Source organism: Muntiacus reevesi, chromosome 5, assembly GCF_963930625.1.
Source record: "Muntiacus reevesi chromosome 5, mMunRee1.1, whole genome shotgun sequence".
Classification (NCBI taxonomy): Eukaryota; Metazoa; Chordata; class Mammalia; order Artiodactyla; family Cervidae; genus Muntiacus; species Muntiacus reevesi.
This window is the reverse complement of record NC_089253.1, coordinates 106,285,214-106,302,790: the sequence shown is the minus strand read 5'-3', so window position 1 is coordinate 106,302,790 and position 17,577 is coordinate 106,285,214. Positions and strand designations below refer to the sequence as shown.

Sequence of the window (17,577 nt, the reverse complement as noted above, 5' to 3'; positions counted from 1 at the left end):
TTTTCCACTGTTGAATTTTGCTATTTGATATTGGAGTACATTCTTAAATAAATGTGGTTATGTTATACATCATTTTAATGTATACATTGCTTTATGGCTTTTTGCTGATGACTTATTATTTGCTATGTATCCTACAATTCAACTCAATTCTGACATTGGAGATAGCATTCAGATTCCGTGGCCAAGTTCTACAAGGCCAAGTTCTATAAGACTGAACACCCATGGCATCCTCTGACTTTAGATGACAATTCCAATCCAGGTTGCCACCTGAGCAGTGGCTATAAAGCAGGTTTCCATAACCCTCTCCTTGGGTTCAATTTAATTTGCTATAATGGGTCATAGAACTCAGAGAAACATTTCAATTACTAGATTACTGGTTTATTATAAAAAGATATTGGAGAAAGAAATGACAACCCATTCCACTATTCCTGCCTGGAGAATCCCATGGACACAGGAGCCAAGTGGGCTACTGTCCATGGAGGTCACAGGGAAGTTGGACATGAGTTAGCAACTAAACAATGACAACAATAAAAGGGTGTAACTCCACACCACACACAAAAAGTAATTCAAGGTGAATTAAAAATCTGAACATAAGATCAGAAACCATAAAAATCCTGGAAGAAAACTTAGGTGATAAGCTCCTTGTCCTCAGTCTTAGAAATGACTTTTTGGATTTGACACTGAAAGGAAAGGCAGCAAAGGCAGAAATAAACAAGGAGGAATACATCAAATTAAAAACCTATGGCACAAAAAAGACTATCAAAAAAATGAATGAGAGAAAGTATTTGCAGGTCTTATATTTGATAAGGTATTAATGCCCAAAATATATAAAAGAACTTCCACAACTCGTCATCAAAAAAAAAAAAAAAAAAACCCTAAAAACTTCAACTAAAAAAATAAACAGAGGATCTGAATAGACATCTCCCCCCCAAATACACAGACAGCCAACAGGTAAATGAAAAGGGGCTGCTTGATACAAACAATCATCTTCCCTGGTGGCTCAGATGGTAAAGAATCTGCCTGCAATGCAGGAGACCTGGGTTTGATCCCTGGGTTGGGAAGATCCCTTAGGGAAGGTAACGGCTACCCACTCCAGTATTCTCAACTGGAGAATTCCATGGACAGAGGAGCCTAGCAGGCTCCAGTCCATGTGGTCGCAGAGGTGGACACGACTGAGAGACTAACACAGGGAATGCAAACCAAACCATAATGAAATATCACCTAACACCTGGTAGAGTGACTGTTATCAAAAAGACTAGAAATAACAAGTGCTGACAAAGATGTAGAGAAAAAGTAATCCTTGTGCACTGTTGGTGGGAATGTAAATTGGTGCAGATACCATACAAAATGGTATAAAGAAGCACCATATCATCCAGCAACCTCTGGGTATTTATCTGAAGGAAATAAAAACACCAACTCAAAAAGATATCTGCACACCCATATTGACTGCAGCATTTACACAAACAACTTAAGTGTTCATTGACAGACAATGGATAAAGAAGTTGTGGAATATGTGTATCAGCCATAAAGCAAGGAGGAAATCCCACAATTTGTAATAACAATGAATGAACCTTGAGGGCATTATGCTAAGTAAAACAAGTCAGACAAATACTGCATGGTCTTACTTACATGTGAAATCTGTTCAACAAAAACAACAATAAAGAAAACCAAACTCACAGAAACAGAGAATAGATGGGTGGTTACCAGAGGCAGCATGCAGAGGGTGGGCAAAAGAGGTAAAGGTGCTCAAAAAGTACAAACTTCCAGTTATAAACTAACTAGTCTTGGGGATGTAATGTACAGTATGGTATTTCTTTTATAAATATATACACATACACACATAGATATTAACTGTATATTAATAATACTGCATTCTATAATAAAAAGTTGCTGAGAGTAAATCTTAAAAGTCCTCTCCACAAGAAAAAAAATTTGTAACTCTGTGGTGATGGATGTTTAGTACACTTACTGTGATCATTTCACAATGCATACATATATCTAATCCTGTTTTAATCCTATTGTATGAAGCTAATGCTATATGTCAATTATATAAGTTTTGTTAATGAATAAAAAATAAATAAAAAGATATAACTCAAGAAAAGTCAAATGGAAGAGATACAGAGGGCAAGGTATGTGGGAAGGAGTGCAGAATTTTCACACCTTTTCCTGGCATGCCACTCTCCTCAATCTGTATATGTTCACCAACCCAGAAGCTTTCCAAACCCTCTGGGGTTTTCATGGAGTCATTGTTACATCAGCATGACTGAATAACCATTGGCTATGAATGAAATTAATTTCCAATTCTTCTACCCTCCTAGGAGGTTTAGAGCGGGACTGAAGAGTTTCAACCTTCTAATTACACAGTTGACTCCATTAGCAACCTAACGGAGTTAGGTTGACCCTAACTTAGAATTAGCAATTCTTAGGTGCTTTCCAAAGTCCCCTCATTAAAATAACAAAAGCCACCTTTATTGCTCTCTTTACTTAGGAATTTTCAAATGTTTTAGGAGATCTGTGCCAGAAAAGGATGAAGACCAAGTATATATTTCTTATAAAATCAGTGTCTTCCAACTCAATACTAAGAAAATTTGATTTTTAAAAGTGAGCAAAAGATATGAATAGACACCTCCAAGAAAATTGTGTGCATGCATGCATGCTCAGTTACTTCAATCGTGTCCAACTCTTTGTGACCCCATGGACTGTAGTCGGTGAGGCTCCTCTATCTATAGGATTTTCCCAGCAAAAAGACTGGATTGGGTTGCCTTGCCCTCCTCCATGGGATCTTCCCAACCCTGGGATTGAATCCATGTCTTCTGCATCTTCTGCATTGCAGGTGGATTCTTTACCCCTGAGCCACTGGGCAAATATACCCAATATTATTCATCACTAGAGAAACTTCAGTTAAAGCCATAATGAGATACTACCATGCACCCACTTAAATGGCTACTGTTTTTAAAATTGATAATACCAAATGTTAACAGAGATGCAAGTGGAACTCTTATACATAGCTCACAAAGTAAAACTGTACAGCCACTTTGGAAAGAGTTTGGTAATTTCTTAAAAGTTAAACTTACTGTTTGCCCCAACAATCTAACTTTTAGGTACTGACCCAAGAGAAATGAAGTCAATGTTCACACAAAGCATAAGCAAATGTTCATAGCAGTTTTATTCATGATACCCCAAATAGGAAACAATCCAAATATTATCTAATGATGAATAGAAAATAAATTGAGGTATATCAGTACAGAGAAACAATACTCAACAAGAAAGAGGAACAAACTACTGATACATATTGGGTGAATCTCAAAAGTATCCGGTTAAAGAAACTAGACACAAAAAGTTAAGCATTATTTAATTCCATTCGTATGAAACTCTTGGAAAGTCAAAATTATAGTAAGTATTGGTTGTCTGTAGCTGTAGTTGGGGAAAGAGATCAACTACAAAGTGGCATGAAGGAATTCTGGGGGGAAGATTGAAATGCTGTTTCTTGACTTTGATGGCAATTACACATGTAGATACATATGTTGAAACTCAAGCTGTACATTTTCAATGGACAGATTTTACTATATGTAAATTAAGTTATACTAAAGCTAATTTTTTTAAGTTATAGAAAAAATGACTTTTTAAAAACTTTTTATTTTGTATTGGGGTATAGCAAATTAACAAATAATGTGATAGTTTCAGGTAAACAGTGAAGGGACTCAGTTATACACATTACACGTATCCATTGTCCCCCAAACTCGCCTTCCATCCACGCTGCCATATAACATTAAAAAAAAAAAAAGAGTTTCATATGCTATACAGTAGGACCTTGTTGGCTATCTATTTTAAATACAGCAGTGTGTACATGCCCATCCCAAATTCCCTAAGTATCTTTTACCCCATTCTTCCCTCCTGGCAACCATAAGCTCAGTCTGTTAGTCTGTTTCTGTTTTGTAATAAGTTCATTTGTATCATTTCTTTTTAGATTCTACATATAAGGGATGTCATACAATACTTCTCTGACTTACTTTACTCAATATGACACTCTCTATATCCATACATGTTGCTGCAAATGGCATTATTTCATTCTTTCTAATGGCTGAGTGTTATTCCATTGTATAAATGACAAAAATTCACACCCATTTATGATAGAAACTTTTCAGAAAGTGGGCATAGAGGGAACATACCTCAACATAATAAAGGCAATAAATGACAAACCTACAGTTAGCATTATACTTAATGGTAAAAAGCTGAAAGCATTCCCTCTAAGATCAGGAACAAGACCAGAATGTCCACTCTTACCACTTTTAGTCAACATAGTTTTGGAAGTCCTAGTTACAGCAATCAGAGAAGAAAAAGAAGTAAAGGGAATCCAAATTGGGGAAGAAGAAGTTAAATGGTCACTGTTTGCAGATGACATGATACTATACATAGAAGATTCTAAAGATCTACCAGAAAACTACCAGAACTCATCAATGAATTCAGTCAAGTTGCAGGTTACAAAATTAATACACAGAAATCTATTGCATTTCTATACACTAACAACAAAAGATCAGAAAGAGAAATTCAAGAAACAATTCCATTGACCACTGCATGAAAAAGAATAAAATACCTAGGAATAAACCTACCTAAGGAGACAAAAGATCTGTACTCCAAAAACTATAAGATACTGATGAAAGAAATAAAAGATGATACAAACAAGTGGAAAGATACACCACATTCATGGACTGCAAGAATCAACATTGTCAAAATGACCGTAATATCCAAGTCTATCTACAGATTCAATACAATCCCTATCAAATTACTAATGGCATTTTTCACAAAACTAGAACCAAAAAAATCTCAAAATTTGTATACAGACACAAAAGACCTCAAATAGCCAAAGTAATCTAGAGAAAGAAAAATGTAGCTGGAGGAATCAGGTTCCCTGACTTCAGAGTATACTACAAAACTACAATCATCAAAACAGTATGGTACTGGCACAAACATATTAATAGAAATATAGCTCAATGGAACAGGATAGAAAACCCAGAAATAAGCCCATGCAACTATGGGTAATTAATCTATGACAAAAGAGGCAAGACTATACAGTGCTGCAAAGACAGTCTCTTCAACAAATGGTGTTGGGAAAACTGGACAGTTACATGTAGAAATAAAGCACTTTTATGTCTTTAATTTCCATGACCTTATTTTGAGCTCTACTTGTTCATCTTGCAGACTTAACTGGGTTTTTGTTGGTTCTAGTCTTAATAGTTTTTACTCAGTCCTTCAGCATTTCAGTCACATAAAAATACCAGGACTGCAGTGTCAGGGCTGGCATTCAGGTGAAGATACCCATGAGGTAAGTTGCAAATATGCTCTGTAACTTTGATGAGAAGCTGGAACTAGAGATACAGATTTGGGAGTCATCCGCAGAAAACAGTAGAAACCAAGGAGCTGACAAAATTGTACTCTTTTCTCACTGCCAGGTCTCACTTCTTACTAAACCACAGAACCACAGAAAATGCTTAAGTTAAATCTGAAATAAGTGAATGACTTGAATTTCAAAAGGGCAATTTTTCTATGAGAGTTAAGAAATAACCACTGAATTTAAACAGTTTTGGTGTATTTATAGCTCCAAACTTGGACATCTTACCTGGTTTAATTTTTCACTGTGACTCAGTCTTGAAGTCTCCATTACATTTGATCTAGAATTCCTTTCCATGCCCAGTATTTGCTTCGGTGGTTCCATGTTTGAAGTGGGTTGTGAAAAGCATGTCTTTGCTACTGGGAAGCCTATGGGACATGACCCTTGTTGCTTCATTCTAAAAGGTTGGGTGAAAATCTTACCTTTTGTGAATAAAAGAGGAGAGAAAAATTATCACTACCAATTTCTAGTTTATCTTCTGGTGGCTATATATAGAGGTTAGGCCCTTAGAACTAAAAAGTCAGCTTGCATTTTCATGTAAAGCCAATAAAATTTACATACAATGGAAATGATTAGTCATCTACAGAAGAAAAAACAAGAGATAATAAATGTGTTACTGAAAGATTGGGGGTTTCTAAAACTCTACTTAAGGACACCTGAAAATCGTTACAAACAGCCAGGACTCAATAGCTAAAAATCAAAAAAGCTGTATCTTGTTTAGGAAACCATTAAGTCTTCAAATAAATAATCTGCTTGAATTATGCTTTTCAAACTGGATAACCATCTAGTGGTATGGGGGGAGAGGTGGAGAATGAAAAGCTACAGAATAAAGAATATCATCCTAGAGTATAGATTCTTTTCTTCAAGGTTAATAGGTAAGGAAGCACTACAGAAGAAAGGTTTATTGTTAAAAAACATGAAAGATAACTGAACCCCAGCAAGCCCCAGCTCTTTCTTTACCCTAAGATCAAGCTGACAAGAGGAAAAAATTACTTCCAAGATAACCTGATGAGGAATAACAGACTATGGGTGGAGAAAATCAACAATTCAATCACTGGGAAGTAATGTCCACCCCCTACAACTCAATAAATTGTCAAACTGCTTTATAGAGCTCAACCTCATATAAGTTGAATAGCATGAGTTAACTCTCCCAAAGTTTGAGCACCTCAAGAATACTGACACAGGGAGTTCCCAGGTGGCCTAGTAGTTAGGATTCAGCACTCCTCACAGCTGTGGTCTAGGTTCCATCCCTGGTCATGGAACAGAGATCCCACAAGTGGCATGGCACAGCCAAAAAATTTTAAAAAAAGAATAATGATGCCATTGAGGTTTAGACTCAAAACACTCAGTGGCCCCATAGTTTTCCTTGACTGTAAACCCCCTACCATATCCTTGTCAAATTACACTTCCCATCACAATTTAAATATTAGTTTGTAAATGTGTGATAGTCTCATGATTTTTCTGTATTAATCTAAAAACACAGATTTTTGAGAAAAAGAAAAATCACTGAAATGGGCATAGAGTTCCCCAAATAGGCAGTGAATGGATTCTATACTGTCAAGGGTCTAGAGAGACAGTATATCAATAACCATATTAGTCTTCTGAACCTTTAAGAGAGACAGTAATTGGGGAGGCAAAGCACTGAATTAGCAGTAATGAGTTCAGTACCTTAACTTTAGCTGTACCACTTTTCTAGCCATGAAATTTTTGAAAAGTCACTCAGCTTTCTTGAGTTTTGACTTTCTGATCTGTAAGACAGCTACTCACCCAACCTGTCTATAGTATGAGAATCCAAGGTAAAATGTTATACAGATAAGGTGTTTATTACTACACTACATAAATTAGTACAATGCCTGCTAGGGTATGAAAGATTCAGTGATAGCCAAGATCAGATAGCAAATGCCACAGATCAGTATCATTTTTTAAACTTTTCATTTTCTATGCTATATCTTCTTTACCTGAACACACAGAACTGATGTTCATTGACAGCACTCCAGAGAGGGCTGAGCTTATGTTTTCATAATAGTAGCTACCACTTACTGTGGGCTTACTAAAAGCCAGGCACTTTACAGATCTTGTCTCATTTAATCCTCAGCATGACTCCAACAGCCAAGTATTATTATTCCTATTATAGAGATGAGGGGACTAAGGGCTTAGCCATTTTAACTCACCTGAGATCACACAGCTAGCAAGTGGTAGAGCCACGACTCAACTTCAACAAACTACTGGAGCTTAGTCATTACATGCATACATACCTACACATATGTACCACAACAGCTCCAAAATCTGCTGATCTGCAATACAGTTACCTTTACTAATGTGCTTACCTGCAGGCCATCCTCTCTGCTTTTCCTCTGATACACTCTTCTTCAGCGTCAACAAAGAACCTGCTCTGGTCTGCTCCACAGAAATAACATCTGAAGCGGCATTCAGCACTTCGAACATAGAAAGGAAGCCATACTGCACATACTGGAATGATCGTCCAAATCGATTGGCAAACGCCTTTTCAAAATCAGAAAGGAGAACAGGAGATAACGCCAAGAGGTCTTTCAACTCACTCTTCACAACAGCTGGAAGAATAGGGGGCACCCTTCCTTGGTAAGGTACTCGCCGGCGAGAGCTGGGACCAGAGCAAACACTGGCCCTTCCCTTCTGCACGGAATTTCGAACCTTATGGTTGTTCTTCTGTTTTGCAACTAAATTTGCTATTCCTTTGGTAGACTCATCTGGGATGGCTAAGGAGGTGTGAAGAAAAAAAAATAAAAATCATATTTAGGTGAAAACTGACTCCCTTCTTCATTCTTTGCACCTGTGGTTATACAATTTTTTGCTCTCCAAGGAGCTGTGTATCTAGGTGGCACGATAAACATGAATCCCTGGTTACTCCATTTCTTGCATTTTATACAACTTGTTAGCTTCTCTACTGGAGGATGGAGAACAGTGGAACCCAACTTGTTAACACTGCTGCTAATTAACTCCTGAAAGATCTGAAACTCTAGAGATGAACAATAAACTTCCCTACGATGATGTTTTTGTGCTTCATGAAATTTAGAACAAGATTCCATAATTAAAAAGCCCCCTTGTTAAGTTTCTCCTGGCATATGTTAAAACATGAAATCATATGCAAAACGTAGTTTTTGTGAAAGCAGAGCATTCTGGGGAGGGTTTCCTGACTGTGCTAAAGATCTAACTCTGCCCACAACCTCCAAGGTGCCTATGATCTCTCTTCTCCCTCAAGAAAGTAAAATCCCCTGCCTGGAATGCAGGATACTTGTAGAGCTAGAACAATTCTTTACCAAGTGATTATTATTACAAAGTTCATAGACCTCCAAATCTTAAACATACCTTTCAGTATTACAGTACCATCCCCACAGGAGCAGACACTGACAACATCAGGCATATCCAACACCAGCTCCATGGTGGACCGATACCCAAGGATTCGGAGCGGTAAATGGTTGCCAACCATCAAAAGGTACTCCTTTTCCAACTGCTGTGGGGTCAAACCATCTTTGGTGGAAATGAGAAGTGACCTTATTTCCTTCCTCAGGCATTCCTGTATACGCTCTTGTTCAGACATTGCACCCTACAAGATTTAAGACAGAAACATTGCTCATGAGGAGAAGCAGGCAAAGCCAAGAGGAAAAATAATAATAAAAAGTTTAAAATGGCCCAGAGTGGAATATAAACAACTGATGCGCATTTTAAAGGTAAACGAGGCAGAGGCAATACCACGAGGGTGCTCTGAAACTTGGGTTTGGGAAAGCTCCTACATAATTCAAAGTCTAAATCCCAAACTGTGATGATTAACCTAAGTGTGCCTCGAGAAATCCCTGCCGCGACCTAACGTGTGAAAAGCTTAAGTTCCTGGCTCGTTTTTTGGGTGAAGCCTTAACTCTGCTTGTCCCGGATCTCACTCTACACTGTAGACTTCGTATCAGATACTCTCTGGCCCACTATTCGGGAACCAGGACTGGGAAGGATGCAAACGCAGTACGCCTTCTTCCGCAGTGCGAGGACTGGGCTCCGCGGAATCACGCTCGGATGGGCAGACTTTCTCCAGAGCCCAAACCTACGGACAGGCTCCCCGCGTCGTCTTCCAAGTCAACCACCTTGTCGTTGCCCGCCCTCTACCAACTGCGCTCGGCTTGGGCGCGGGGTGTTCACCCCTCCCCACCGTACCCCCCAAAGCCCATGGCCCTGGGGAAAAGAGGTAGGCGGGCGGGAGGCAGGCGGAGCATCCTTCAGCGGCCCGACCCTGCCGGCAGCCCCTCACCCTGGCGCTGGCGCTGCCGTTGGGGGCCTGGCAACGTCAAAGGCGCACACGAACCAGCAGCCACCGACCCGCAGCTGGGAGACGGCCTGCGCGCCTGCGCACTAGTGCCTGAGGGCCCGCGAGGTGCGCTCCGGGAGCCGCGTTCCGGCCCCGAGGGCTCACGGCCGGTGGGACGGTTAGGTAGGACTGGTGGCTCCGGGATCTGGCCTGGGTTCGGTCCCAGTCCTGGGGCCTTCTGGGGTGGCCGGCGCCTACTTCTTGCGACGTGCTTGGGAGACACGAGGTGAGGCAGCGCGCACAAGAACCCCTCCAGACACCTCTCGGCCGGAGGAGAAGGAGGCTGCGAGGTTCTTAGCCTAGGTGTGCCTCTCAATCACCCGTGGGGCTTCTTTAAGAAGTGAAAAAGATGCTCGGGTCTGATCAGCAGATACTCTGATTCTAGCAGGTCTGGGTCTATTGGAGGAAATTTCAGGCAATTCTGATGCTTGGTGGAGAAGCGCTAATGCGGAGCTAGATAGATGCAACTCCCCGCAGAGCGGAATGGGTGCGGCAACGAGGGCTTCCCGAATGACCGGAGAACTTCACTGGAGATAAAAGAGTTGGGAAACTAAAGAGGAGGATGTATTTGAGGAAATAAGCTAGGGTGTATTTTACTGGATAGGTGGAATGAGCCAGGTGTATAGGGCCCTGAAAACCAGAAAATGGTAGTTTAAGAGGTGTAGGCTAGGAAGGCATAGTATGAAGACTTTTACCTTAAAATATATAATCTAATTAAAGGAACAAGAAAACCAAAAGGTAACTGAGGATGAGTCAAAGAAACCAGAACGCACACATCTACTTTCACCTAAAATCCCACGACATTAAGAAAAAAGCTCTAAGGAAAAAAATATTCCATCAATGAACCAAGAATACTGAGTAATCTCAAAATACAAAAAAGATTTGTGGGCTGGTTTATAGCAAAACGGACAGGGCTAAGTAGCCAATGAACTAAAAGGAAAGTGATGATACATGAAGAATGGATCCAGCTGAACACCACTCCAACATCTCAGTGACAGATATTACACAAACAACAGAATGGTGGTGAGGGTTGGAGATGTGGAAAGAAGAAAATGTCTCAGATTTGAAGAAAAACACAAAATTTCAGATTAAATGGTTCCACTGAGTCCTTAGGATAATAAACTTAAGATCCCATTCTAGACAACATCCAGAAGAAAGAGAAAAGAGCTTTTATATAGAAATAGGTTACCCAGAAAGCAATGGAAATTATATTGCCATTGGATTTCTCAATGGAGTAGCGTCTTCAAAGCTGAAACTGAAATCCTTAACCCAGCCAAATCAGCATTTAAATGAAACACACAAAAATTCTGAAAATTTACCATGTCACTAAACAACCTGACAGCAAAATGGACAATGAATTGAAAAACCATATCCCTGATTTTCACCCCATTATCTATGATAATAAGTAACATATGGTGCATTTACTACATGCTCTTAACGTAGATTATCAAATTTTAACAATCTGAAAAAGTCCAATTATGATCCCCACTTTAAACTGAAGAAACTGACAGAAATGAACAAGGATATAAAAAAGTGATAGGCAATAAAAATAAAACTCTGGATCGAATCTAGAAAGTTATTGGTGCATAATGTGAAAATAAGAGATTTTTACCAAGATATTCTGGAGCTAAACCTCAGATCAATAACTGCAATCTGAGTGTCAGGGGCTGAGTTGCTTCAATAAGGGGACCCCATTTGGAAGAGTTAAGCTACATTTGAAATCATGACTTGCTTGGTTTATAACACACTGTCATTCTCTGAGAACTATCAGACTTATGTAGTCGCTACCTGGAATGAGGTGAGAACCATCACCTTAGCATCTTTCTTGCCTTTGATGGAGACACTCTGCAGGTATGTAGTAATGCTTGTAATGTACTATTTTGGCACTTCACTTGGCATTTTCTACCAGAATAGCCCTTACTCAATGAGTGAATGTGCCCATTAAGAATTCTGTCAGTTGCTAAGTAGGCAAGTAGGGTACTAACCACAGGATGAATTCACAGTCCTACTAGCCCTGCCCAAAGGTCAACTTGGCCCAGAATTTAATTCATTTATCACCTAACCGCTACATGCTCCGAATGTTGACAGCACACAGTGACATTTGTGTTCTTTTCAAATTAGAGACAGTTACTAAGAAGTTTGAGGTCCTCCTCTTTTCCAGAACATTTATCCATAAGGGGTTCCAAGGCCTTTGGGGAAAGGCTGGAGAAAAGGTTTGCAGTACTTAAGTACAATGTTTCAGCAGCATCCTTCTTTAAGAATATTTAGGCTACACTCCTGGGATCTGATTTAGTTCTTGGAACAGAACTGACAAGTTATATTTCTCACTCAGAGTCCTCTGTTCCCAGACCTAGAACTGTGTTTTGTTGGTTTGAAATTACACAAATTAAAAAGACTTAGTGAGTTGTTTGTTGATTTCATCCCTGGGACCCTACAATTAATTACCACAACCAGACCAATGTGTTTTCCATCCTGCCTATTATGATGACCAGAGAGCACTTGTCTTTGTTAATTAACTGTTTCCACCTGGTCTCCTCCCATGCCCTGCTTGCATCTGGGAGTATATTTCCATTGCAGCTGCTCCTACCAGCATTCCTGCCTTAGAAAACAGTCAATAATGAGTTTTGTGTTGTTGTGTGTGTGTGTTTTAAGCTTCTGAAGCTTTAATATATGCCCCATAACAAGTATGAGAGACTTTTTTGAAAACACTGTCTATGAAGGAGGAGGTGAGTTAGAAGCTCATGATAGAACTTGGGCAGCATTCCAACCTCCCAAAGTTTAACATTATACCCAACTTGGGGCCACTTGATGTCACTGTTCAATTCTATTTCTCATAGCAATTACGCTAAACCTTTGCCATCCCTATTAAACTATTGTACATATTATTGCCTCACCACTAGAAAATGAATTGGCTCTGACTCCCAAAGACACACACACAGAGAGGGAGAGACAGAGTAAGAAATACTTTCTTTCTAACATCCTCCAGCCATTCCTTCTTGGCCAAATCCTTGAATAAACAGTCCACGCTCACTTTTCCCCGCTTTTTCATCCACCATTCCCTACTCAATCTGAAGCACTAGGTCTGCTACTCTGAACATCTTAGTTTTATCAAAACCACCAATGACAAATCTGACAGATCGTAAGGACTTTTCAATATTTCCATGGTCGATGATGGCTGCTGTTTCCTCTCTGTGTCCCCTCCCTTTCTGAAAATCTCTCCTCTCTGAGTGTCTATAATGCTGCTTCATTGAGCTTGACACCTAGGTTTCTGCTCTTATTTCCTATTTCTGTTATTACATTAAATGTCCACACCTACCAGGGTCTGTCCTTGGCTTCTCCTTTTCAGTCTTCCCCCTCTTCCTGAGTGACCTTTTTCACTCTCACACATTCAGCTTTGGCTCATGCCTTCCGAAACGCATGTTCATGCAAATAATACAGATTTTCTAGTTCTTACCATGTGCCAGGCACTGTTCTAGAATACAGAACTACAAGAGCAAGACAAAGTTCTGTTCTCCTGGACCTAACAAAGGACAAACAAAAAGCAGATAAATATATAAAATGTCAAGTAATGATAACTATTAAGAAAAATAAACCAGGGTAAGCCAGACTGAGAAGGGGCTGCTTTAAACAGTAGTTAGGAAACACTTTGTTTGACCTCTAAGAACTTGTGGTTCCAGAGCATCAAAACAACATAGAAACTTGTTACAAATTATCAGACCCCACCCTCCACTTGCTCAACTAGAACCTGGGGGAAGGGGCAGAAAGAGCCCAACAAGGCAGTTTAATTAGCCCTCCAAGTGATTCTGTGCTGTGCTTAGACGCTCAGTTGTGTCCGACTTTTTGTGACCTCATGGATTTTAGCCCACTAGGCTCCTTCTGCCATGGGGATTCTTCAGGCAAGAATACTGCAGTGGGTTGCCATGCCCTCCTCCAGGGGATCTTCCCAACACAGGGATCGAACCTGCGTCTCCCACATCTCCTGCAGTGGCAGGCGGATTCTTTACCATCTGAGCCACAAGGGAAGCCCAAGAACACTGGAGTGGGTAGCCTATCCCCTCTCCAGGGGATCTTCCCAGCCTAGATATGGAACAGGCGTCTCCTTTATTACAAGTAGATTCTTTACCAGCTGATCTACCAGGGAAGCCCCCAGCTGATTCAGATGGCCGCTAAAGTGAGAACTGCAGTATCTACCCTAGCCCCAGCCCTGATGCATTGTCCTAAATAGATGACTGGTGTGTGGTCTATCGGATTGATTTTCTCAGCCCATAAAGGTAGCTTGAGGGTTGGGGGGAAAGGAGATGCTGGGGACCCCTCCGGTCAAAAGTAACCTCCACCCAGACTTTTCAGAAGGGAACCAAGTGGGGTCAGCTGACCCAAGGAGGGTCAGCTCCCAGGAGGTCACAGGCCTCCAGGGAGCAAGATAAAGCCAGACACTCACTGAATCTGCTGCAAAAAGCTGGGTGCTGCTAGTTTTCTTTCAAGTCCAGGAGCGCCAGAAGAAGCGCGGATGAACTTCCCTTCCGGTGCGCAAGGAAGCTGCAGCATAAAGTGAGGCCCACGAAGGCCGGGGGAGCGATTTGGGGTTCCTGCGCAGCGGGCATTAGCCATTGCAACCAATTCCATGCCTGAAGTTTTCTCTTTATTTTGAAATACTGGTTTGGAAAAAGTTTGATTGAATTTGAAATCCACTTGTACCATCACAGGTACTCCGAAAGAAGAAAAACCATTACAACGAGGAGCCTGCACACTGCAACTGGAAAGTAGCCAGGGATCGCTGCAACTAGAGAAAGCTTGTGGGCAGCCACCAAGATCCAGCCCAGCCATAAATAAAATAAATCTTTTTAAAAAATCGTGTGAACACATTTTTCATCCATGGTAACAAAAAATATTTAAAGTTTATCAAAAACCCTTGATTAGGCATTTCATGTAGTCGTTTGATCTGCTGAAAGGCCCAGTTCTTGAAGCCCTCTGAGAATCACCTGCCCACCTCTTAATATGGTTTAAACTAGGTTTTCTCTGACTTCACTCAGGATTACTTGTCCCCTCCTTTGGGTCCTCATGGTAACATATAGATATCTGTGGTTCTCAACCAGGAGCAACTTTGTCCCCATGGGACACTTGACAATGTCTGGGGGTTGGTACTACTGGCATCTCGTGGTGGGTAGAGGCCAGAGATGCTGCTAAAGATCTTACACAGGAAAGTCCCCTGCACAGAGAATTACCTAGTCCAAAAGGTCAACAGTGCTGAGGCAGGGAAAACCTGCTGTAGATCCTTCTGTCATAACATACACTGTCACACCTGTATGTTTACACATCTGTTTCTCCCTGTTAGACTCTTAAGTTCCTCAAGGACATGTCTTACCTTTACATTCTCAGAGGTGAGCAGCGCTAAACATACAGTAAGCGCTCACTACATCTGTGAGGTGAATTCATGAGACAGTCTTACCTACACCTAACAAGTAGACAACTGCCTCTCCAGGCAAAGAAGGCCAGAACTTGAAACACTTGAGAGCAGTATAATTAGAGGAAATGGGTCTGACAGAGATGCCTGCAGTTATTTACCAACTGCTCAACCTATAAAGGTCAAAATCTCTCAAGTCTTCTATCCCCTCACCCCCACCACCCCCTTTCTAACTCCATACAGTCACCAAATATTGCTGTTTCTCTACTTCAGAAATAAATTCCCTGAATCTAAGCCATCCCCACGGCCAAAGCCAGCTCTCATCAGCATCGCTTTCCTAGACCACTGCTGTGCCCTCCTGGTTGGTTTTTCTGCCACCTACAAATTGAGAAAGTCAAATTTAAGTCCCTGTAGTTTCTTCCAGATTTAAAATAATAATTGCAATTTTATCTAGTGATAATGAATTCCAACTTTTCCATTAAATAAGATGTATAAACATTCACTCTTCATTGTAGATATAAAATTTCAAGCTGCTAAATGAGAATAAGTATATTAATTTAGAAAGCCTCGAAATCTTTCATGACCTTTGTCTTAGAAACAAACTCAAAGCCAATGACTTTAATTGGTCCTCTCCCTCTCCTAGTAACTCTGTTCCCACAGAGGTCAGCCTCATAACAAACCCAAACAAGGGCTAATGTATTAAGAGTTTAAAGCTGTGCACATATAATATTTTCAGCAAAGGGATGACCAACACACTTTCAATTAAAAAGGAATCTAAAAGAAAACAGCATCATTATTTTAAGAAGAGATGAGGCCAGCCAGCTAGAGACTGTGTTGCTACCTCAGCACTCAGCATGTTGACTTTTTTTAAACACGGAATGTTACCCCCTTTCTCAGATATTGTCATTGTCATTCATAATCCAAAGAGCCTTGTGATATAAGCAGATGCTTGTGTTACTGTTATAAATGGATATAGAAAATGAAGTAGTGATTATATAACAGCAGAGGAGACTGAGAACAAGTACCCAACATGGGCTGCAACAATCAAGTATGGCTTTTTCTCATCAATTTCTCTCCTACAAGAAATCTTATTGGGGGAAAAGGTACAGCTTTGAGAATGTAATTTGGGTAGATATCCTGCCAATTCTTGGTTCAAAAATTGAGGTACAATTTAAGAGTCTACAGCTAGGACTCTAGGTCAAATTAATCCATAACAGAATCAAAAGGTAAGAAGAAATTAATAAATGCTACAGTTTCATGCTTTTCCAAATAGGAAAATCTTTAAAGATGATAAACTAGCTATGTTTAACAGCAACTATTAATTTTGAGTGAATACTAAATAATCATATTTCCCCCCCTTTGGGTCAAATGCAACTTCAAAAATTTTTTCAGTATACCGTTATGGGGAAAAAATACTGAGTCAGGCACTTGAAAAGAAACATTAACCCTACCTATGTAGTCCACACAATAATTAGGTTTAGACAGTAAAAAACAAATCTATTTGAATGACTTTATTACTAATCTTTTAATTATTATATTCCCAGTGACCTAACTCAGAATATATGGAAGAAAATAGTGGAATGGTTTTTCCAGAGTCAATTTAAGTTACTTCAGAAACTGCAGTCCCTGCTTTGGAAACATGGAGTCTTACCCAAAATTACCAGGGAAGTCTCCCAGTCCTTATTCTTTAATAAAGTTTTTGAGAAAGAGAAAAAGCTATCACTATGTGAACTCAATAAATATTGGAAAATTAAAACTAAGTGATTGTTATCTCTACCATACTGTAATGAACTATTTGAGTAGAATCATAAATCTTGAGTTTGGTTATCCAGACCAACCTCCTATTCGGTGAGAAATTATTAATAGAGAATAAAAAAGAAATAGATCCATTCAATGTTTCAAATTCCTCAGATGCAGGTGGGGCAGCTACCCCAGGGTACTGCTAAGTGGAGATGGCCAGTAAGGCTTAAAAAAGAAAAACTCTTGCCTTCATGAAGGAAGCATGGGAACAGGGTTTAGCCAAGAACAAAAGTAGTCCTTTCCTAAGAAAAGTTAAATCAGATCCCTTCTCTTCTGATTCTTCAAGAAGCAACATCAGCAGGCTTAAGCATTAGTAAAATAATAAATTAGTAAAAAAAGAAATACAAATAAGAGAGTATGTGTGTGTAAGTAGATGTCTGGGAGAATTCCGACCCCCCCCCCCCCCCCCACACACACACAACCTCGCTTCGCCTCTTTTAAAATGTGAATCTTCCCAGGAGTAGTCAGCCAACACCTTTACCTGCAAAATCTTCGGCGGAAAGAGTAGGGCCAGGACATAAAGTAAATTAGGAGAGAGAGGAAAGGTAACCTTGAGACGATCTTAAGGGAGAAGGCGGGGCGAGAGGTGCTTGGAAAGAAGTTTCTCATTTTACCTTAAAGTTACCCTACTTGGACAACCTTTTCTGCCCCTTCATC

General features: G+C 40.1%; 1 protein-coding gene across 1 annotated transcript in view; it reads right to left on the bottom strand.

Annotated features, from left to right (window-relative positions):
* TDRD5 (tudor domain containing 5) overlaps positions 1-9,789 on the bottom strand; it is a 78,047-nt gene extending 68,258 nt beyond the window's left edge. The window contains 4 exon segments of the mRNA XM_065936960.1: positions 5,618-5,811; positions 7,717-8,124; positions 8,735-8,972; positions 9,663-9,789. Coding sequence (XP_065793032.1) covers positions 5,618-5,811; positions 7,717-8,124; positions 8,735-8,966 — 834 coding nt within the window. The 5' untranslated portion in view covers positions 8,967-8,972; positions 9,663-9,789.
* Between the last annotated feature and the right edge of the window lie 7,788 nt (positions 9,790-17,577).